Source organism: Apostichopus japonicus, chromosome 22, assembly GCF_037975245.1.
Source record: "Apostichopus japonicus isolate 1M-3 chromosome 22, ASM3797524v1, whole genome shotgun sequence".
NCBI classification, from domain to species: Eukaryota; Metazoa; Echinodermata; class Holothuroidea; order Aspidochirotida; family Stichopodidae; genus Apostichopus; species Apostichopus japonicus.
In genome coordinates this window covers 7609813-7635077 of record NC_092582.1, presented here as the reverse complement: position 1 = coordinate 7635077, position 25265 = coordinate 7609813, and the positions used below count along the sequence as shown (strand labels likewise).

The 25265-nt window shown below is 36.6% G+C and overlaps 2 protein-coding genes across 3 annotated transcripts in view; one reads left to right on the top strand and one right to left on the bottom strand.

The window, feature by feature from the left end:
• The window catches only part of LOC139963609 (disabled homolog 2-interacting protein-like), a 509980-nt gene that overhangs the window by 238231 nt on the left and 246484 nt on the right, over window positions 1-25265 (top strand). The gene's annotated exons all lie outside the window — the stretch shown is intronic.
• On the bottom strand, window positions 375-24710 carry LOC139963611 (ubiquitin carboxyl-terminal hydrolase 20-like). 2 transcript variants are annotated; one of them, XM_071964564.1, is made up of 25 exons: window positions 24473-24710; window positions 22735-22846; window positions 21520-21573; window positions 20927-20989; window positions 19717-19898; window positions 18623-18699; window positions 17606-17675; window positions 16829-16942; window positions 16092-16170; window positions 14658-15078; window positions 14217-14360; window positions 12695-12812; window positions 11743-11822; window positions 10925-10958; window positions 10590-10635; window positions 9448-9568; window positions 8770-8835; window positions 7733-7859; window positions 6703-6766; window positions 5995-6100; window positions 5439-5520; window positions 4716-4830; window positions 4318-4423; window positions 3623-3691; window positions 375-3224 (listed from the first exon to the last, which is right to left on the bottom strand). In XM_071964564.1, the coding sequence occupies exons 2-25, from the start codon at window positions 22810-22812 to the stop codon at window positions 3052-3054; spliced, it is 2589 nt and encodes an 862-aa protein (XP_071820665.1). In that variant the 5' UTR covers window positions 22813-22846; window positions 24473-24710; the 3' UTR covers window positions 375-3051. The 2 variants fall into 2 exon arrangements, with proteins under 2 accessions (XP_071820665.1, XP_071820666.1); XM_071964565.1 differs by lacking the exon at window positions 24473-24710 and adding an exon at window positions 24263-24410.

The window sequence follows — 25265 nt, the reverse complement described above, 5'->3', positions numbered from 1 at the left end:
ATTTGTCTTCTCTTGCGAGAAAGTGTTCCACATCGCCCCCACCCCCCCCTTCCTTATATCGTCTGCCCTTAATTCTCTAAAACTGTTTACTTATGTGTTGTCAATCACATACTAAAATGGACAGATCCTTACACCCACCGGGGGGGGGTGAGGGGAAAGGTTTTTCACCTCAGTGCATCATTTGACGTCTAAACAATTAAATTTATGTCGTTGGCATCAACTACACCCTTGCCTAGTCCGCCCACCCCCCCTTTCCTTCATGTATCGTCCAAATATAGTCAATATATAATTATTATTAAATAATCCAAAATATGCCACATAATATAGCATGAAGCCACCACAAGAAAAGAGACAAGACTACTACTTATTGTTACATATATCTTCTATATTGAAGTCGGCATATCCTTAGGTCTACAAGGGATTAATATCTAGGTCTACAAGGGATTAATATCTAGGTCTGTAAGGGATTACTATCTAGGTCTATAAAGGGATTAATATCTCATGCTATAGCAAATCAAAGAATACTCTATACATAAAACAAGTTCAGAAGAAGGACAGCCACAGTACCATTCATATAAAGTTTACTTTCAGAGGTAAAGAGATAAAAAAAGCTCCCTACATTGCACAAAATATTGACATATTGTTGAAAAACAATACCGTGTATTGTCTAATTGTGGTTGCCATGGTTTCTCTTAAAACAGAAAAGACATTTCAACGGCTAACCAATCCTTATGTACCAATTAGATTTGATAAAGACAGCTTATAACATCTACTGCCAGACAGATCCAATATGAACAAAGAACACACTTTTATTATTTTTTAAAAAAAATTGTCCGCAGTAACACACATATAAATTTGTGTGTTACATTTGAAACAAAACACATAAATAGCACTGGCGTTTGTACAACACATACTTCCACGTTATCTGAATATGTAGTTAGCTTCCTTACTAGTTTCCAGGTAACTTTCACTTCCTAAATAGCACTGGCATTTGTACAACAAATACTTCCACGTTAGCTGAATATGTAGTTAGCTTCCTTACTAGTTTCCAGGTAACTTTCACTTCCTAAATAGCACTGGCATTTGTACAACAAATACTTCCACGTTAGCTGAATATGTAGTTAGCTTCCTTACTAGTTTCCAGGTAACTTTCACTTCCTAAATAGCACTGGCATTTGTACAACAAATACTTCCACGTTAGCTGAATATGTAGTTAGCTTCCTTACTAGTTTCCAGGTAACTTTCACTTCCTGTTTTTATACATACCAAAAAAAAAAATACGGAAAATAATAGCATACTCCATGTTTTTTCTTTCTTTGTTAATGGCGGTATGACCATATTTGTACATTATTTTCGGATAAAATTATTCTATATATAATATATATATATATATATATATATATATATATATATATATATACATATATGAATAATGGCCTATACATGATGAATAATCAAACTGACAACAATTCCACGTTTATACAATCATTTCGATGCTCGGGTCATTTCACCACACATGACCTTAAGTGGGGCCATACAATTTCACACTGTGTTCATGCACGTACATCATCTCTGTACTTTTAATGGCTTTTACGGCCGGTAACCCTCGAGTTCCAAATATGGTCATCAGGTGATTTCATGGTTCCAGATATTTGTCATATTAGTTAATATTTCCTTTTCCTTTTTTTTTTAAAAAAAAGAACAGATTCAGAACTACAGGAGGATCAAATACCTGAATCTTAAACACCCATTTGCTCAAATTTCCGTATTAAGGAAGTAAAGCATGTATAGCAATGATTCATCGAGTAAAAACTGATACAGGATCTGGAAATGGCATGAGCTCTTCATAGGTCACTAGTTTAAAGTGTCTGATTTATGGAGGGACTGGAGGCATATTTTACTTGTTATTTATATCTTTATAACCAATAAGTTTAATCATGTCACAGTTGCTTATTGTGATCTTTCCAGTGGCGTAGGAAGGTACTTTTGAGTGGGGGGGCTGAAGACTGATGGCCTGCCTGGGGGAGGGGTCTAAGGGGAGGGGGTGTCCCCCTCCCCTTTTGATTTCTTTTGCATTTCCAGGTGGCCTCAGATGCAATTTGGTGCAATATAGCACACTTCAACCCACCCACTCCATTTTGTATATAATTTTGCATTTTCACCTGGCCTTAGATGCAATTTGGTGCTCCAAATGAGAATTTTTTCCCATTTGGAAATGAAAAAGGGGTTTTCTGACTTGCAAAGCGGGGGGCGGAATGATACTTCCGCCCCTCCATATTTTTCACTGGGGGGCTGGTGCCCCCCAGCCCCCCCGGTTCCTACGCCCTTGGATCTTTCTCTTTGGAGCATGAGTGTGGTTCTCACCCATATATTGTATTCCTAGAATACATCCATTCACAGCTATGCTGCATGTGTATTGATTTTAATCAATAATATGTATGTATGTTTAATGTGTAAGTATGCATGTATGTATGTAAATAGGCGTAGGAGGCGGGGGGGGGCTGGGGGAGCTGCAGCCTCCCCCAACCAACTATTTTGGTGAAAATTCGGGCAATATGCTGATATTTCGGGCACATACTGAAAGAAAATAAATTGCAATGTGTTTTTCAATGGTTAAACTTATATTAATATTATCATTATTATTGTAACGGCTTCCCCAAAAATTCTAACCAATATGGAAGGGTAATAACATGGCAAATGATTGCATGTAATTGGCATGCGATGTAATAAACGATGCACGCCTATATGATATGCACATTAACATGTTGAACGCGCGTGGAGTGCGCAAACATTTTTGGTTATATTTTTCGTGTAAGTGGTTACAGCCCCCCCCCCCCCCCCCCAATCAAATTGGGCTCCTACGCCTATGTTCACAGCTATGCTGCATGTGTGTAAGTATGTATGTATGGGTGTCTGTAAGTAGGTACATACCTAGGTTTCTTGTTTTGGAATAAACAAAAAAAGTGTCATGAAATTGAAGATGAAAATGCAGCCACAAAGGAAACAATGATGCAATACATTTATAGAAACAAAGACAAGCATTGTTATTTTTCAGCTATTGTTCTCCTCTGCTTGCTCCTCCTCATCCTCCTCCTCTTCATCTTCTGTTTCAAGTGTGTCCGGTAATGCCGGCCGGCTAGCGTGCAGAATGATCTCAGGTCCACCGTCATAGATAGAATGCAAATACTTCCAAGTGTCTTCGGAAATTTGAGCAGATCCACCCCCTGTATGTTATAGTTACAGAAAAATATTCAATGCAAACATTTCTTACTTGGACAAAAAGAATGATAAAAAACTCAAAATAGCTATAGAGATAGGCCATGGTAGGCCATACAATTCTCTGGACATACAGATAAGCCATGGTGAGTCATACAATTCTCTGGACATACAGATAGGCCATGGTGAGTCATACAATACTCTGGACATACAGATAGGCCATGGTGAGCAAAGATTGACTATTCTTGGTTACATTAAGTTCTTTTTATTTGTTTTCAAAACAGTTGATTCTTATTCTTTAAAGAACTGAAGGACACTGCAAGTGTGGAGTGAATCCAAAAACAATATGAAATTGTTACACTGAAATTTAAAAAAAAACAAGCAAAAAATTAAAGTTTGAAATGACCTGGTCTATTGAAGGCGTGTCCATCTTTGATAATGGCGATGGGTTTGTTATCGATTGGTCCTGGCGGATCTGGACATGAAAAAGAAAACAAAAGCTATTTTGCTCGTCCCTGAAAACTTGGTAGGATCCTTAAAAAAATGGGTGAACTGTAAGATTGGCACATTGGGGATGCATTGCATGATTTAGTTACATTTGCCATCTGATATTAACTGATTCTGCTAAAGTACACTAAATGTGGGGCTCTTGTGCGTCAGGAAGACGCTAAACTATTCGGTCAAGTAATTCCAGTCTCTTACTAGTTATTGTTAGGTTTTTACGTAGATAGTTTGATGCTTTTCCTAGATAGATATAGATATAGATAGATATTCAGCCAACCATATAATATTGTCTTTGACAGATGCCTCCCATTGATTGAACCAAGCAAGGCTGATGTAGTAAATGTCATCTCGTCTGGAGTTACTACTAGTGCAGGACTCCGGGCGGGGAGGGGAGAATGTTGGGGAAGGGGAGAGACAATATTGATGACCTTTAAAGACTATTGCATATTGTTCTTTGGCTTTGACAAATGCCTCCCATTGATTGAACCAAGCAAGGCTGATTTTCATCTCGTCTGGAGTTATTACTAGTGCAGGCCTTCTGGGTGTGGGGATGGGTCGAGGGACACAGCCGATGACCTTTAATGGCTTGAATTTTACCTTGTTCTTTGGCTTTGACAAATGCCTCCCATTGATTGAACCAAGCAAGGCTGATGTAGTAAATGTCATCTCCTCTGGAGTTATTACTAGTGAAGGCCTCATGCAGCTACATAAGATAAAAGAAGAACCAATGTTAGATTCACTTGACACACAGTCAGGAAAGGACATGAGCAAAAGGTTAGATCTCAATGTCTGTGCCATTACTTCAAGCCCCCCTCACCCTTCTTCCCCCTCCCTCCCTCCCCCCCGGGCCCTTTCTAGATAAAATGGACAAGTTGATGGACTTCTCAAAGAGCACAACGTTGGGAGAAACTTTATAATATAAGCTGCCTGAGAAATGAAATATCAAACGATGACAAGGTACCATTTGTTTTTATTTCTTTGCATCTCATTTTTACCTCAACAAACATATTAAGCTCTTCGTCCCTTCTCCTGGTGAGCTGATGGATCTCCGCCTGGCAGATGCTGCAGGGATTCAGAGAAAGGTGGTTGACTACTGGACCCCCGCCAAACCTGAAAACAATAACAACAGTATGCGTGTATGTATGTATTTATTAGATCCTCCTGCAAGCAGGAACTCGCAAAGAAGCCTCATTGGCTAATATCAAAGCCGCAAGCTGACCAAGCTTTAACCACTGAGCTAACACTCCACATTGATCAAATACAATGTAACATTTAGAAACTAGAGACAAGGAAGTCTGTAGTTTAAGACTGACATAAAATTGTCAAGTCTGAAGGAAATTTTTAACTACAAAAATGTTGTTCTATTTATAAATTGTGATTGAGACTAAAAATTGGCACAAAATTAAATGCAGCAGCTGGATGCTTATATCAAACACTAACAAACAAATGCATATCATTCACCCTCTCTTACAGTTTGTACCGGTTCCCTACGATCATATTATTGTACCGTGAAAACAGTTTCCATCGCAAATTGCCACTTTGCAAATGAAGAACAAATTAAAGTTAAAGTTAAGAGGGAGCAGGCATCTTTTTGTATTATTCTACCCTCATGATGGTTGTCTGTATGTGTGTGTGCATGTGAGTTTATAATGGATTCTATGGTCAGGCTTCAACCTACATCAGTTATACCACATTTGTTCACATATACCCACACCTACCTGTTGTGTAGCTCTTCCCAGGCAGGCTGTGGCATCTTAACAAACAGTTTGTCCACAACTGGTGCCTTGTGAGGAGGAACACCTAAATAAAGAAAGAAAAATGTGTCAAACTTATTCCATTCTTGTTTTGATTTAAAAGAAAAAAAAATTACAAAAAAGTTCTATTTACAACCATATTAATAAACAAATCTTACAAAATTAACAAAGATAATTTTAACCTTTCTGCTTTTTCACATCAATTTTCTGATATTTTGCTTTTGCTATAATATATTATAAAGTACACAAATTGTGCAATACCAGTACAGGGACTAGAATATGGTAATGAATCCTTACACATGACACAACTGGCATGCTTAATCCCACATTTTACGTTGATTACATTTGAAAATATGATCAGCATTTCCTGTTAAGCAACGAAAGGTAATTTCTGACATGACAATCGATAAAAATACTCGAGCTCGATTGTTTTCAGTGAAATATGAGCCTATCAAATTTGTGCAAATAACGCCAAAGTTCCTTGTTGAAATAAATTTGTTAAGATAGTGATAGCACTCACCTCCATGCTTGCAAAGGAAGTCTGAATTGGTGATTGGCCCTGGATCAACAAAGGTGTGGAATTTATTCAGCCATTTCAAAGAGATATAAAACTGAATGAGACTTTGCTGTGAGGATAATAAAGAAACCAAAAGAAAGAGAAGTAGTTAAAGGGTTTCTTTAATATGAAAAAAGAACAATATCCAAAGTTCAATGCCAGAAACTTGCGGGAGCTAAAAAAATGAAACAAATCAGTCCAAATTTAGGTGAGATGATACATATTTTATACTACTGAAGGCGATAAATTAGCCAAAACCCATCATTACTGGCATTCATATCCTGCTTCTAATAGCCAATAATTTCTTTGCTATTTCAAACATTTCTTTATGATTTTCCAGTCTGCTTGTTCATAATTAACTTAAATTACAACATATGAAACTTTGATTTTCTTTATTTTGAGTTAGCTTTCACAAAACTTCTCAAAACACATTTGATTTTACCCTGTTACTATCATAATAAGGTAATTATCCCATGGATATAGGGTATCAAATGAGCTAACATTGACTTCCTTAACCTTGGATTCCCTAACCAATACTATATCCATAACATTAGTCATTTCATTAGATTACACTACTGCAAATACAGACAAACAAGATCATGAAATGATCAGCGACAAGTGAACTTTCATGCGATGGTGAGAAGAATTTTTAGTTGTGATTAATAAACCTACCTCTTGTTGTTCTGCTAATTGAGATACTGTCTGTCTGAGTTCCTCAGCCTTCTCTGATTTTTTCCTAAAAATTTGAGGTAAAACATCATTTTAAGTTCAAAGGTACACTAAAAGTTAAACATTGATGCTTAATTATCTTCAATGGATGTTCATCAAACTGGATTATATCCTTCTGATTCACTTTTATCGGTCTTCAAAATCTCTCACCATTTCCATCTCTCTATTCTTACCAGCTACCTTCATAATTCCTACAACATAGATGAGTGTGATGAAATCAAATGTCAGTATGGGCAAAGAAAAAGAAGGATAGGAATAAATGGTTCCCATGATTTCAATAGACGAGTTAAGACAAACACACACAAATGTCATAAATAACCTTATTACTTCATTCTAAATAAAGTAGTAGTCATATGGTTGTATTGAACCTAAAATAGTCCCATACATATATATATATATATTTATATTGATATGTATATATACATATATATATATATTTATATATGGCACAAACTGTGTGACAATAAGGAAGAATCTACCATAAGAAGGCAAATGCTTCCATGTCCACTTGAAACCCATTTCTCTCCAGAAACAACAGAGTGACTGTGGTCTGGGCCCTGGGCGGGTGGACTATCCCACAGAAGAAAAAAGAATATTTAGGGTATCTCACCTATCTCCTCAATCAAACTATCAAGGTTTAGTCCCCTTTCTGAATACAACCTATAATCTAAGGATTCGGCCTACTATACTGGAACAGAACGTATTTGATAAGGAGACCATCGGTAGTAGTGGGCCCACAGCTTGTTGCTCTGGGCCCTCCAGCACTGCCCAATTGCCCTGTTACTTGCATATCCCTCCAATATTTTTGCAGCAATAGAAGTATGCAACATTTAGAGACAGGTTTTTCTTCATGTCATTACAAATTTACTCAGTACTCTACCCATGCCATGGTTTTCCCATGACCATGCCGTGGTCAGTACACTACCCATGCCATGCCATCCCATGAGTATGATTCTGAGACCGAATGACTTACTTGTAAAAGAGAACGTATGCTTCAGCATGCATCACCGCCATTTCTTCCACCTCTGTGACGAAGGTGTCGTCAAATTCGTACCACTGGTGATTCAGCCAGTTCTGAGCATACGCTGTGTAGTGACCCCCTGTTTGAATGTAAACAAGAGCCAAAATTATGGACACAACATGGATCTACAATTTAAGTACCACATGGTGATATTATTATACCAGTCATGATTCCAAAATCAAGACTTCCAAAAGGATTCTGTCTTTGGCATCTATAAGATATTATGTGATGATTATCAGAATAGGGCATTAATGTAGATTTTACATAATGTTTTTGATGTTTTCATACTAAAGCCTCATAGCAATAGAGATCATTAACTTGACTAGCAAAATAAATTTCATTCTACAAGAAAATGGAGGGGAAAAAAATTGCTTGCAGGTTTTTGCTAGGCTACTATAGATATGGTCCAGGACTGACTCAAGTCCAGAAATATGACTTTAAATAGCTCTCTATTTATGACACCTTTATAAACTTTTTGTTTATTATCACAATATTTAATTAAAATGAAAGAATGCAAAACATTCAAGAACTGTAGACCTTGGATGATATCATGTAGCTGCTAGAAATGATGTTAAGAGGCTTGTATTAATACTTAAACTGTGTTTATCCTCTATCCTTCTATCCTCTCTGTACAATTAAACAATTTAACAGAGAGAATAATTACAAAATCCTGCTATTAAGAATAGCTACATCATGTTTCCCTCTACAAAATCATTTCCACATGGCTTCTCCATTTTTCCCTGTTTGGAGTTTCTGAATTATTACGCTAGTCTTTCCACCCACTGGCCTTTTCCGTTGATGTTTTCTCTTGCAAACAAAAGCTTTAGTGTAGTACTAAATGATTTGATTACCTTCTCTTAGATTTTACCCTTCTCTTTTTGACATTTTAACTTGTGATTTCTTGTTTTCCATTTTTTTGAAACTTTGTTTACAGAGCTATGCTAGAAATATACTAAAATAAAATGAAACTGTAAAGTTATTTCTCTCACCTCCAGCTGTTCCATGATGACATATAACACCAATCAAATCATATTTTGTACACTTGTCCTCACAACCTGTGAGCAAGAGAAAGAGAAAAAGTTGCATAGCTAAATTAACAGATACTAACATAAATACCAAAAATTACACCACACATTCATTGATAACTCTGGGAGAAGGTAGCACATTAACAAACAAACTTCCCAAAGAAGGCAACTCATTAAATCGAGTGATCGCCACCTTGCATCATTGACAACATTATTCTTTCTCCTGTATGAGACTTTCAACTAAATCTGGCAAAACTCAATAAAAATGTGGAAAAAATTGGAAATATTTCTCAGCTTGAGAATTTCCACAATCACCAATGGTAACAGCATTTTCAGGCATGGAGATCACATTGAAACAATACCCTTGGGTACATTTAATAGATACCTCAGGTTACAATACCTTATGTATACCTGAAGTCCATTCAAGAAATACCTCAGCTTACAATACCTTACCCTTAAGATGTGTCTCCTGAGACAGTGTTTCTTTTACCCGGGTTATTTTATACCCAAAGTACATTCAACAATTACCTCAGCTTACGATACCTTACTCTTAAAAGCGTCTCCTGAGACCCTGTTTCTTTTACCCAGGTTATTTAACCCTAAAATACATTCAAGAGATACCCCTAACTTATAAAACCTCACCTTTAGATGTGTAGCGTGACATGTCTAAATCTTCAATAGGAAACTCTACATAGTTGCTGATCTTGGAGGAGTATGAGCTGAAGGAATCGTGCCGGAATCTCTTGAGATGTATACAGAGGACCTTGGAATAGATCACGGAATGAAATCAATTAAACAATGTTTGGGACATTGACCCAATTGTCATAAAATGTATGACATATGACCAAAAAAGAGGCTCCATTATTTAAAAGTGAAGTTTCACATAGGCTTTGGGGTTTGATTTTAAGTAAGCGTAGCAGAAGTTCTGCTTTACTCGATGAAGGATTTATCGTCTAACATTTACATAATTTTCTTCCTCCTTATCTCTCTCTCAGAGATCTCTCTTGGACAAATAACCACACTTTCTTTCACTCACGATTAAAAACTTTTGTCTTTGCAATAGAGAATATCTGTGTTTACTGTCTATCATGCCACTTTCTTGTATGCTGTAGCAGCAGTCCGGAAACCCAACTAGCTTCCAATAGGACTGCGTAACAACCCACAAGATACTGAATTGCATGAAAGCTTGCTCAGATTACCGATGCGGGCAAGCTCCGGATACAGTCAGGCATGAGCTTTTCCGCGAATTCCCGTAATATCCGTGACTTCTTTGCTACCTCTGGGACAAAAACTATTATTCTAACACATTGTAGCATACGCAAACTGGGGCCTATACCGCAATTTTTGCAATTTTTTTTTTTTACCCCAGACTCATCCCTGTACAGTAGACACATTTCCCACCTGCAGAATTCCCACTACCCATCAAAACCTTTTCAAAACCCAGTCTTGGGTAATATTGCCTGTAGTCTGCAGACCGTCATGCTTTATCATTCTCACTGAGCCTGAGTCAAACACTGATTCCTTACCATTACATATATATGGAAGGAAGGAAACCTGTATCTTTTCCCATACAAGAGACAGCGTGTCACACATATGAAGGGACTTGTACTACATATCATTAATTTTGGGCTTAAAATGCAAAAAGTCAGGGTCCTATGAAATCATAAGTTTAGGCACAACAGTGATCCTGATGTGGAAGACCATTGTGAACAACATTTTTTAAGGTGGAATTTCAATAATGATATACATATATGGTCAGAGAGAAACAAAAGACCGACGCATACCTCTGGTAACTCTTGCACTTGAGAAAATTTAACTCCATTTCGAAGCCTGCAACAAGAGAATAAATGTGTCTCTTTGTAGGAAACAAGATATCTATTCTTACTGAACTATTGGAATTTCTTAAAAATTTTCCTTTCCAATTTTATATGTTTCTTAGTGTTGGCAGCATGGATCCCATCAGATGAAGACTGAACCATTATACGGTTACTAGACTAGCTCTGAGGATATTGTGAAGGTAAAGAGAGACAGTCTCATTGTGCAGTGATTGTTTACAGAGTGTGTAATGATAGTCAGATAGAAGTCTACAAGCTTAAAAATCCTACAGATTAATACTCACATTCCACATTTTTCACAGCTGTACATATTATCACCTGTAATGGAGAAGAATAATGGTCTCATGACAACATGTGTGAGAGACAGAGAGATACGCACCTGTCAAACTTAACTGGAGGCATTGAAATCATTTCAATTATCTTCCAACATCTTAAAATTTTATGCAAAATACCTATTGATGCATTTCATAAGTTTTATACAAGAAAGTTTTTAAAAAAATGAGAAATTGGATAACATGATTACTTCTTTACATGGTATGAAAATAGCTTCACAATAATAAACTTTCTCTCTCACACACTGTATACTCACATGGTTAATACTAAAGTTTCTTACATGGTACGAATATAGATTCACAATTATAAATCTTACTTTCTCACAAGGTATGCACATTGCATACTTACTTTCTCACACAGTATACTCACACACTGTATACTTACTTCATTCACACAGTATACTCACATACTGCATACTTACTTTCTCCCACAGTATACTCACACACTGCATACTTACTTTCTCACACTGTATACTTACTTTCTCACACAGTATACTCATGCACTCCTACTTACTTTCTCACACTGTATACTTACTTTCTCACACAGTATACTCACACACTGCATACTTACTTTCTTACATGATATAACCATAGCATCTTTAACTTGAATTGTTACTTTGAAACATTTCCCTAGAATTAAACAGACTGCACATCTTTGTAATGGAATAGAGACAAAAACAAATTAAAAATTGGTTGAATTCCTGTTAGCACAATGGATTGCGTCAGTGTACCTGAGACCGTGTTACGCAAAAGACAATATATATATATACCTTTCAAGTCGTCTGCTGAGAAGAATGCTGCCAGGCACGCATCTAACGTAATGCTGGGACCGTAAAACCAACTGGACATGCTGTAATACAAGTGATGCAGAATAAGTTGATTCAGCCATGATGCCTGTGCCCTGCTGGGGCATTTTTCTTAAAAAGGCCCATCGGCTAATCTGATATATGTATTTTAAGTGAAAGTCTTACAGGAATAAAATGTCAAATATACAAGATACAAATGGTAAGTAAAAGTGGATTAATTTGCTTAAGAAACTGAAAGAGGAATCAATACTTTTGACTATCAGGCACTCTCAAGAAAGAAAAAAACAATAATTTTGCCAAATGGAACAGGACACTCTTACCCCTACCAATACCCTTCACTATACTCCTACCAATACCAAAATATATCTTTGTATGTTTGGTAATCTTGTTGTACATATTACTGGCTGAAAGAACAACATGGTCGCTATTTTAGTGTTTCAGCAATAATGGTGGATCATTCTATTGTTCAGCAGGGGTTAAAATGAATTACTCAAAAAATGACACCTTTAGGATTCCCCCCCCCCCCCACCTCCATGTGATGGAATCTGTGTACATTTTTTTATAATAAAGTTCATAATGTGACTTGAAATAGTTCACTAGCGGTACAAAAAAGTACATGCTACATGCAATACAATAACAGAGTTATTAAAGCTCAGACTGATGTCTGAAATATATCACAAAACATTTGTTACGGTAAAAGTATGCACCATACTCCGCCATTGAACATACATGGTAACACTTTGATGCCAACAAATTTGGATAAGGAATAATCAAATTTTAATGGTTTGGAATGAAATAATCCTCTCCCCTGCTCAACCCTCCCCTTGCCCCTTCCCCCACGCACATTCATAGTGTACTATGGACTTTTTTACCATTATGATTAACTCGCGAGAGAATTCCTTTGGTGAAGACTTACCCAGTGAACAAGCTGGCAAACCAAGCCCACCAACCATCCCCATCTGCATTATTCGAGCAGGAGACCATGTTCTGTTTGCTGTTTCCCATTCCTTGTATACGTACCATGTCCTCCTTACCTAAAAGATGACAGTTAAAGTAACAAAGTTATCTGTCAGACTAGAGCCGCGACTCTGCAGAAACTCGATACCTTGCAAACTGAACTGAGTGATCTGGTGTCTGGAATATATTGCGAATGACGACCAGATAGCCAACGGAAAGCTTAGCGATTCTTTGCCAAAATTTTACAGGAGAACATTTAATGTACCTACAGAGTAGCTTCTTGTATGAAATAATGTGTGAAGATGGACAGTACAAGTTGGACCAATGGTATCTGAAAATCTGAATCAGCTATACATATCAAACTATTTTTATGCTTGAAAGCAAAGAAAGTGAAAATACAGAATATATGCAAGGTTAAAGTCGAATGAAACCCCGGGAGAATGAAGGTGTCACTTTCTTATGAAAGTAGCCGCCCCATTCACAGGGTTTTTGGTGCAGCCAAGGGTCACCTGATAGAAAAACAGGAATCATTTGTAATCTGTAGTTTATAGTTCTCTTGATTCTCAGCAAGATGATGTAACAAAAAGGTGAAATGGATGCACGTAATGAGGGGCACTGCAATCTTTCACTTCCTCAAAGTGGCATAATTGCGAAGGTCTAGAGGATGGTGCCAATAAAAGACACCCACCCCTTCTCTCTTTCTTCTACCTTTCACTCCATTCCTCTTGTCTGTACTCCCTATTTAATATATACCTATCATTGTTGACCTTCATCATCATGCAGACAATACGTACACTTTCACAGGCAAAAAGTAAGTAAAACAATAAGCAGAAGTAGATATCTGAAAGGAATAGTCCAGGTCAAAATTTTGTTTTGATATGTTAAAGAGGAACATAATCTAAGCATTCTGGTGAAATTTGCATTCAATTCCTACGTACCGCTTTTGAGATATTGACAGTTGAAGTTGCCAACTTTCGTACCAAACATGAATTTGGAGCAAACAGGTGTGACGTCATTGTTGCACACTGATAAATAATGTTTTGTTTAACTTTAAAATTTACAGTTCTTTGTCAGTGTGCAACTATGACATCACACCTGTTTGCTTCAAGTTCACTTTTGGTAGAATATCAGATAACTTCAACTGTCAATATCTCAAAAATGGTACATAGGAATTGCATGCAAATTTCACCAGAATGCTAAGATTATGTTCCTCTTCAATATATGAAAAAGACCTGGACATTTCTTTTAATGAAAAAGTAAGGACAAAGTAGAGAGCCAGACTGCTGGACGACCTGCATCCATCTTCACGTAAACATTCTTAGGCTTGTTCTGTTATTGTAGCAAGTTAGCAACATTCATACAAATGCACAGACTGCTACACATTGATTTACACTGGTTATTTTCTTTGTTTTAATACCTCCTAAAGACGTGACAGCTATACTTCTCCTTCCTGTGGGACAATTGAGTATTCATGGACCTACCTGGAATTGGCAAGCTGAGATCCTGAAATGTTTCCTTGCACTGTGATTCTGTGTTACAAGTCAAACACTGAACTGAACTAAGAATCTTCCCATCAAAGACATCTGATACTATGCTAGAAAACTTGACAGCTTTTCTCTTTTTCCCTGAAATAAACAGGAAAAAAAAAAAATCAATTTTTTAATAAAGTCTGACCAGATTTAGCAGTGATTGTCATAGGTAACGAAATATTTGTTATTAAAAGGTATTTGTGTGGTGTAAACAAGGTGAGGAAACTCTCCTAACAATATATAATAAATATGTAACAATCACACAAGCCCAACCACCTCCCCCCCCCCCTTGCCCTCCTCTCCAATCACTTACCCTTTCATAGCAGTTACAGCTTTGCACTTAGCGAATTTCAAAAACCATTTTCAATGAGAGAAATACAAAAGTCGACAAACCTCTACCCTCCTTGGGTCTGGTTCTAACAGTTTCTTGGCTGAGGCTGACGTGAGTTGGATGTCGATCACCCTGGCCGGATTCGACTTCCAATATAGCCTGGTCTGCTTCTGGGGTGCCATCTTCAGATCCTTCTGTCCTTACTTCCACACTTGAGGCAGATATGGTCCTGTGTCTGTTCTGAACCCTCTCCGAACGTCGCCTTGATCCCCTGCGACTTGGGACCTCGCCATCCGATAGACTTCCCGTATCATCGTCAGCTGCTGACGCTCTGCTTCGCCGTTTCGGTTCTGGAGAGGCTGCCAAATCAGAGCGAGGGCTCCCTTCATCATCCTCTTCATCTGACTCCCCGTCCAAGTGAACTTCTTCCTTTAGTTCTTCGTGGAGTCGATCCATAAAACATCGAAGAAACTCTTGGGCATCCTTCACAGAGAAGAAAACAAACAAGCTTGCTTTCCATTTTGTGGCAGCTTTGCACCAAATGTATGAAACTTTATACAAATCCCTAATTTCATTGCACCATGTGTGGGTGAGGGTAGTGTAGAACATGGGAGAGGATGGGAGTAGGGTGTTTGCTGTGGATGATTGATATTTACAGCCAAGACAACTATTGAATTACCCAGAAAATGAAAACTTCCATGTCTACTAACGATTTGCTCCATTTCAAGTGAAAGAAAGTAGAAAATAACAGGTGACATGGATTGCCAAAAACTTACAGCATGAAATCAAGTTTACACTTACTTTAAGATGCAAGAGAACTTGGAGAAGTGATCACTGTACCGTTCATTGCTACGTACAGAATGGCAATCAACGGCAAGGAATTATATATTTGCCTACAGAAAGCAACTGTTTTGAGCTTCTCTTAACAGGGTATTCATGATGTTATGAGCACCATACTGTTGTCATAGTGATACACAGGCTTAGCAGAGGTCAAATATACCATCAACAAGACCAGCTAGGTCACCGAAAGGTCCTTGCTTTCACTTGATATCACATTGAGAGCTTTAATCAAAGAAATACACAAAACAGTATAGAGACTACTAAAGCAAAATTGCTCAGTTTGGTATACTTCCCCATTTGTGACTTTTGGAAGAAAAATGATTCAATCAAGCAGATAAATTGAAAGTAGCCTTTATAGTCACTATATATAACTTTGTAGGACCCCAGTCTAAGGACATGAGTATGACATGTGTATTACAAAGGTACATAGGTAGGTTGATGTTGTACATGTAGTATCAAACACAGTAAACAGATGATTGCTATATTAACCACCGTGTGTGTGTTTACAGAGCGTAAAGCCATCCCCGTATGGCGTGGTGACCAGGCAAACTGAGGAAAGAATAATCATGTGACCCCCGAGGTTTGACCATGTTTAATAACCGGGTACTTTCTTAGAGCCTGACAATGGGAATGTACAAGAGATGTAAATAACTGACCTGTTGTGTGTATCCCTTGAAGATTGGACAGGCTTGCTTGAAGCTAGAAACCAGACTATTGGGAGTCATGTAGCTAGGTCTGAAAGAAAAAAATAGTCACAGAAACTTGTAGAGTATGTAACTCTACCATGCAATTGTAATATTAATTTATGACGGATTATTTCCACACACAGGTGTGGTGCCAACACCTTTGGACATGCAACTGTCTCTCCTTCCTCCTCCTCCTCCTCCTCCTCCTCCATCTCCTCCCTCTGCCCACTCCCCTCAATATCAAGCCTACATCATTGTTCCTGTTTACATGTGCATCTAAACACTGAATGGTCTCAGGACAAATGTCAATATTTTCTCAATTAATTTCAAGAATGTTTTAGTCTGTGTAATACATTGATCTCTCCACACCAAACATTGAGTTTTAGCATAGGTCTTCATTTTTATTTCTTTTGCGACAATTCTCACTGTTGCATATGTGTTTCATCAATAATTAACACATTGATATAATGTAATGATTTACTCATATACTGTACTCTACACAGAGTCTAAAAATGACATTTTATACTACTTTTACACACTGTACTTGCAAAATGTACATACAAAAGATAAAACATAAACAATATGATTCACTGAAGGCGAGGAAAAGCTATTAAATATATCTTTCTGCGTAATTATTTCTAAATCTGTAAAGGGCTCCCTTGTACTATCCCTTCAAAACCCTCAGTTAAAAGCAGTATTAGCAATACCTTTTTCTGCCCCATACGTCTTGCACCAGCCGCTTGTAGATTTGTGCAATGTATGGCTTTTTATTGGTGAAGATGAAATTATCGCACTCAAGGAAAAAGTGGGTGAAAGGTGGGCTGGAAGTATGAAAAGATGCACAAAAAAAAAAAAAAAACAGAACATGAAGATTTCTGTCAAACAAGAACAACAACTTTTTGTCTTCTAAATCTACCAGTGATACTCAATTTAGTTTGATATGGATCCAACTACAATCTACTATGCTTTGTAAAATGGTCAATTTGCTCGAAATAAGTCATTAAAATATGATTTCCACTATTTTATTCAGATCGTTTTTTTCTATTTGTTTGCAACTTGCAAAGCGGAAATAACAAAAAATTAACAAACTTTTAACGCTTATATCGATGGTATGAGAGTTTAGTATCACATTAGTAAGGTACACTCTTTCAACTTTCAAGTAACGGTTATTCACTCACCAATTTAACAAGGCTTGTATGCCAGCATTCAGGTAACAGTTATTTACTCACCAGTTTGACAAGGCTTGTATGCCAGCATTAAAGTAACAGTTATTTACTCACCAGTTTGACAAGGCTTGTATGCCAGCATTAAAGTCACAGTTATTTACTCACCAGTTTGACAAGGCTTGTATGCCAGCATTAAAGTCACAGTTATTTACTCACCAGTTTGACAAGGCTTGTATGCCAGCATTAAAGTCACAGTTATTTACTCACCAGTTTGACAAGGCTTGTATGCCAGCATTCAGGTAACAGTTATTTACTCACCAGTTTGACAAGGCTTGTATGCCAGCATTCAGGTAACAGGTATTGCCAAGATTCCTCATTCCTGTCAGACCTGGAATTCCAAATATTGTTTATAATACTTAGTAAGCTTTATCAATGTAACAAATGTCATAACCATTCCGTTTCTACAAGAAAAATATATAACGTTACCTGAAAAACTAAGACAGTTGTTGAATGGATGACTTTGTTTAAAGCAGGGAGGGTCCAAACTAATTCATGACACCTGTAAGAATGCACAATGTCTCTTATATGTGTGCTTGGATCTTCTAGGGCATCTTAGAAATGACTAGGTGAAAATTATCCTCATAACTTAAGTAACACTGATATGAGAGGGTTATAGTACAGAAGACCTTAGTATCGAGTATGTGTTATTATACAACACCTAATTGTATTCTGGTCATTTGATTGGTCAATTGCTCGTTGATTGCATGCAAAATCCACTCTATTCCACTCTATGAAATAGAACCATGGGTTATACTTTTTTGGTAGCACTTTTTCCAATGGTAACAGAGCAGAGAAACCTGTCTGTTCAAAACAATCTGATGCATGAGTGCATTTTACCCATCTTAATATAATATGTTGTATAAAACAAATAATGAATGGTTTCCATTCCTGCAATAGTGCAAATATTTCATTCGTTGAAAGTGGTAATTTGTTCCATTCAACGAGGCTGTGCCTCGTTGAATGGGACATTCCATCTTTCAACTCATGAAATATTTGCACTATTGCACTCATAACCATTCATTATTTGTATACTATTTGCTTTCAAAACATTGAATAGTAACACCTAGCTCCGTATGTTATGAAATTTATTGCAACAATCTGCAAACAAAAAACAACTAACATTACATAACGTCTCTTTACTAATTTGAGTGGTTAAAGACAGTAACAAAGTTAGGCCAACTTTTGGGTAATACTGGATTCATGGCTTTACAAATACATTGTTGGCTCTTCACGGGGATGATACAATGTCATTACATTCATGTTAGTTCCATTTACCTCTAACATTTCTCTCATCCTGTAGGTATTCATCTAGGGCTTCTGTAACTGGAGACGGTCTGTTCATAGATGAGCATCTGATCAAAAACAACAAATATTAAGGGTGCTATCTCTCATTAATAGAACATAGAAATTAATATTATTATCATTATTATTTTAGGTTTACAGTCTTGTTCAAGGCCAAGGCCCTCTCACACGACTTAACAACTTAACCCTGGTCATTGGTAACTTGTCACACCTACACACCAAAGTGTGCACAATTCAAACAATCTCTCCTGGGGCACCACAGTTCACCCCAACCACGTGTCCCCCGGGGGACAACCCATAGGGTGCAGCCACGCAACTATATTTACAAGTTACCTCGCGAGTCCCCATTTTATACACCTAGGTGAAGAGAGGCAATGGAGATAAAGTGCCTTGCCCAAGAACACAATTCAATGATCTGGCCAGGACTCGAACCTGTAATCCTTGGATCACAAGTCCGATGCCTTAGCCAATCGGCCACCACGCTAATATGAGCAGAGCTTATGGAAATTGAACATTCTCAATTAATCACATAGACAATATTCTTCAAACTTGGCAGGTAGGTGCACAATGAAATGAGCTTGTGTCTTGCACATATATAGAACAAAGGTCAAATTAAGCAAAAGTGACTTTTTGCTTTAACTCTAAGTGGAAACATTCAATTGACTTGCAACCTTCACAGGTAATGGGTATGTCAAGAATTATTAATGAATGTGGTTACCATGGTAACTAAGGTCAAAAGTCATTGGAATCTTATGCCTTGGAGACCTTTAGAATGAAAGGTCATGTGTTGAATGAAGCCAAAAGTGACTTTGCGCTATGAATACAGGGACGATTATTGAATAGATATGCAATAGTTACATATTACCAAATATTATCTAGTTAAAAATATGACTAAATTGATAAACTTAAAGAGGTCAAAGGACAAATGCCTCCTACTTTATATATACATATAAGATATATATACTATATATATATATGTTAAGCAATATTTCAACTAGAGACCTGAGTATAATTTGAAGGCATTTTCCTTACACAGGGTTTGACAACAGCAAGGTTACGAACTCTACCTTGGATTACGAATGATCTCTTGTGAGAAGACCCTCTCGTGGACCTCTTCTGTAACCTTCCTGGTTTTGACTAGAGCCTCCATCTTTCGATTCAGGATAGCGTTCGGAAAGACCTCTTTATCGCATTTGCTGCACCATGCTCGTCGGGATTTGAGGTTAATAGCCACTGGATGCCTGGATAGCTGTGACAATGATGAATTACATTATGATCAATTCCAGGAGGAGGATTCAAGTATTAATGCATTTAGAGAGAATGGCTATTTAGGCAGATACTTCACAAATAGAATCTAATTTTATACCCCATCGTGGTGCCGGAGGTACAGTTGCTATTTAGGGGCACAGACAATGCTTCCACCAGATGAGCTAGAGATACGGTTGCTATTTAAAGGCACAGACAATGCTTCTACCAGATGCACTTTTAGCTACTTCTGGAAAAGAACTTGATAAGTTGTCTTTCATAGCAACATGGAAAGCGACATTCAACAACCATTTTTTTTTTTTTTTAACTCATTTTTTTATGTATTGACCTCTCAATAATTGAAATATTTGGGCTATTTCTAAATATTAAAGCAACCGTGTAGAGGACTGAAAATGCAAATGAATAAAAAGATAATAAATCAAACATGATAATGTAACAAAATTATGGTGTCCTGCTACATATATGTACAATGTGCTGATAATTTACCACACTTTGTGCCCACAAAAGGAGTGGGGTTTGTTTCTTTCTCTTTTTCTATATTTTGACAAACAATCATTCTCTTCTACCGTGCAACCTTTTTTTAAATGTATTTATAAAATATATATATATATATGTTACTTCAATTTACTTAAAACTCACATTTTTCTTTTTTAGGAATTTCACTGTAAATCTATATTGGTTTTCAAAACATTTTCCTTATAGATACATATATATTTTTATATTAATTTTCGTATTCACATTTTAAGGGATTTTGTCATTTTGTTACTTAAATTTACTTAAAACTCACTTTTTTCTTTTTAGGAATTTCACTGTAAATCTACATTATTTTTAAAAGTATTCCTTCGCTTATATATATATTTTTTTTATATTAATATTTAAGCTGTGTCAATTTTATTCTTCATATTCATATTCATATTTTAAGGGTTTTGTCATTGTAAAGCGCTCTTTAACATGCTTAAGCATGAAAAGAGCGCTATATAAATTTGGTAAAATAATAATAATAATACCTACCTCTGAATGCTGAGAACTGTGATCCTCAGCTGATTCCCCACAGCCGACATATCCACAATGTACCTGACGGGGATGTAACACAGAGACACAAATTGATTTCAATGATGTTTGATTAAGTAATGATTAACTAATAATGTACTTCTATGCTACTCAAGAACAGCATCATGATCAGATAACAATGACATCATCAAGGCATTGACACAGTTTATCTGGAAATATGCAAACTTCTCAGCTTTCGTGTTTTCAAGATTGAACCAGGAGGCCAAGGCACTGTATGCAACCATCATGGCAGTTGATTAGGAGGTTTTGATATGAAAAACCTTCATTTTGTGATCATTTGCTGTTTATCCAATGATCACAACCACTAATATATTGCTTGACAAACTATCTATGAGCACTCCACTCTTAACTGTCATACAACAAGTATACACAAGAAGCAGTTGTATTAAATTCTATAGCAATTGTGTGGTGTTTCTGATAAAAAAAAAAAATACCCAATGAATTTTGCATCAGCAATGTACTCAGTGGATAATGTACCAAATAGGAATTTGTTTTGCAATTACAACAACAGATAATAAATTTCTTGTTCATACCTCTAGACAGAGCCAAAAATTTGGTCCTTTTGCAAGACAGGAATCACAGGCACCCTTTGAAAGGATAAAAAAGAAACAGTTAAAGAAGCAGCAACTAATTCCCTGTATCATTCACAAGGTTAATACAGGTCAGGAGAGACAATGCATGGAGACCCCCTAAGACCACACCTTCCTCATTCCTTACCTGACAAGCTATTGAAGAAATCTGACTATGATAATGCTAGTTCAATTTGATGGCCATTTAATTGATGCAGAGAACATGTACAAAAGTACATAATAAATCAGAACCAGAACCAAGTTCCAGACCGCCTGTTATCTGCCTTTACTAAAGGATTAGCAAAGTCTAAGATTTAAAAGAATATAATACTATACAGAGCCTTGTAAATCAAAGTACATCAATCAAATTCCCAGATTCATAATTTACCCTGTTGTTGAGATATGATACACCGCAGTTTAACATTTACTTTGATGCAATATTCTGTGATGTCAAACAAGTTCTACTCCAACATGTGCTTCTGTTTCCTTAAAAAAAAATATAAATTAAGAAATCATTGTGAAGATATAAGACTGTATGATGAGATACAGCTTTACATAATTGGTAAATTGTGATCAAGTGACCTCAACTATTAAAGCAATAATTTCAAGTTAAGAAACAAAATTCAAACTTATCTATCTTAACAATGGAACAAGCTATCAGGATTGGAGTTTAACCTACATCTTTCTTTTTATTTGCTCTGTGCTTTATATTTCTTTTTGAATTTCTGCATTTGTTATGTCTATTTAAGCATAAATCCATTGGTATATAAACTGTGAACAGAGAGGAGTTGCGCTTAATTTTTTGATGATACGGCCATACAGGTAAGTTATACAATTTATCTGGTATCACAATGCTATCATAATGCTACACAAAATGGTCAAATTGCTTATAAAAAGGAACCATAGTATTCAAATTTCAGAACCTTCCAAACTGTTAAATACAAAATTTTAACACTACATTATTCCCTGCCATATATATGTTTACTTCATATCTGTAAAATCTTTAAGTGACTTTGAATCGTTTAATCCCATATTCTGTGAAACAGAAGAGACTCAGTGAGACTCATTTACATAAAAGGGACTGGCAAGTCTTCTCGTTAGTCGCATCTACGATTTCATGTTGGGTAGTACAGTACTCTGTATGTGCAGTTGGAAGTACGGTATTTCTTTGCACTTTACCTGTGATCGTTCCTTCACTGCATCATCATAGTAAGACTGGACCCTCCCTATATGGGGACAAGTTGCATTTGCAGCCATCCTCTGCAAGGAAAGTATCCCACGTTTTTGTTATCTGTATGAAAGGATAAACAAGAAATATTTCATTTTTATATAACTTCAGCAAATATCAAACTATAATACCAAAGACCACATACACAATAAAACCTTCAAATTTCTTGACAAGGAGTGAGAAATCGTTGTCTTCTTTGGCTAACAGTACAACTTGACTTAGACGGCATTTTCGCAAATGATAGTGCCTAGTAATAATGGATTTTGTTAATTATTATCTGATTAGAGGATAAAATAGTTGCATGATTGCTTTACTGTCCTATGTTAAGCAAATATCTTCTTTCTTTTTTCTCCATTTATTGATATCTTCAGTCAAATTAACAAACTTCATATTTTCATTCCCGATACTTCAAATTAAATGAACGGCATAACACAATAACAGTTGTTCTAATAAACAGCACGATTGATGTTAAACAAATATCATTGATTATATGCATGCCTTATAGACTTGCCTCTTATTGGTAGTGACATTTCATGTGCATGTTATATGTATGGTACACTTCAACCTTTCAACTAAAAAACCTTTGCACATTTCCAAGTAAATTCCTCATAGTAGTGCATTTGGTAATCAAATACTTGCAAATTGTAATATAATTACCCACTTGAACTTCCAAATTTTTGCATTCTGATGTAAATTAGATGAAACTATGGATCCTCCATTAGTGGAAGTAAATATTGTGGTAGTCATTACGATGTGATGTGTTAAAGGGATGGAATGTTCTACAATATAAATGTGAACCAGGAGGAAACGAGATGCAAATATTGCCTTAAGCTTATTTAATTAATGATTCCATTTCTAAAGGGTACATTTTATGTTGAACCCTAGTAGAAAATTAGTGAACAAGAAAGTGCATAGGCCAAAATGTAACTGAAGCCATTTTCCTTTCAGCATGCACCTGATCCACAACATTGCATTTAGTGTGCAAAGAACAATAACAATTCTTTCAAAAGTTTAATAGAACTTTGGAAGTGTCATTAGTAAAAATAAAATTATGTAGACTGAACTTTTGGTAGTATGTAAGTGTCAATACCTAATTTACAACACTTGTCTTTCTTCATATCCAGTCACATTTTTCCATCATTTTTGTATTGTAACAAGGATATGAATATTTCTTCCCGATTCCATAATTTGACCACAGAAGCAGTTGATACTTTGCCTAATTTAAGCCTAATGTTGCACCTAAGGTTAGACTAACTTAAACCTAGACTATAGTAATAGTATAATAATCAGCTACGTACAGTAGCCCTAGGTTTATTAATAGGCCTTGCCTAGGCCTAAATTAGGTCAGAAAAGAAAGAGAAGTCTAGAAACCAATGCAAAAAATTGATGGATGCTGCATAATTGTGCGTATTTGTTTTGCTTTCCTTTTGCAAGCCTTTGGTTGTTATCTCTTAGGCTAAAACTAACGAAAAGCCTTACGTTAGGCTACAGTGACTCATGAATACTGTTGGACCGTGTCCCCACGTAGCGGAACTGGTACTTTACTTTTAAGAACACTCGGGTACCGAGGAACCAACTACTGTAAAGCAACTTAGCCTAAATTACTAAGAATGGATCGGCAACAATATTCCATCGACTGGCTTATGCTTGAAAATGACTGTAAAACAATGCAACACTGTACATATTTACCCCGATCGAGTCCTTGTCGATCAGACCAACGTTAATATTTTAATCAGCGACAAGTTACACTGGGAGTGGAAAATATCGGCGAATACATAAATTCTATGGTGGAATTCTAGAACAAGGAACCGTTAGTACCAAAGCATGATAACGATGATATTCCTACACTAATAAATTCACATAACAATGTTCACCAACTATACTCGCAACTCTTCTATTTTGATTGAGTCATCGTTAGAGTTGACATTAACGTGATATGTATAGACTATGCCCAAACTGATAAAATGAACATGAAATAACATGTCGATGGCTAATGTATCGCAAAGATTAATAGTAACTTTGTAATTGTCATGTGTGTATCGCCATTCCCCTCTAAAGGAATAGCTTATGGATGATAAAGCTACGTACATTATGACCCCAACTTGCTATAGGCATCATAAATACCGCAAAACATTCAGCAAGTCGGTTGTCTTGAAGATAATTATTGCGTTACATTATTAATTCGTTGCTGGGCAAGAATTTAATTGGGAACACTCAAGCGAGTAACTTATTTTTTTCACTATGTACCCCAAGCAGGCGCGTATCCAGGGGGGCGTTGGGGGCGCGCCCCCAGGTAAGAGAAAGGTGAAAGAAAAAACAGGGAAGGAAAAAGGAAAAAAGAGGGGGAAAAGAGTGGGAAAAAGAGGAGGAGGGAGGAAGGAAGGGAAAAGAAAAAGAAGAAGGAAAGAAAAAGGAGAAAATGAGGGAGTAGAAGATAAACGCCAAGACACCTGCATAAGAGAAAGAGGAACAGCTGTGACAT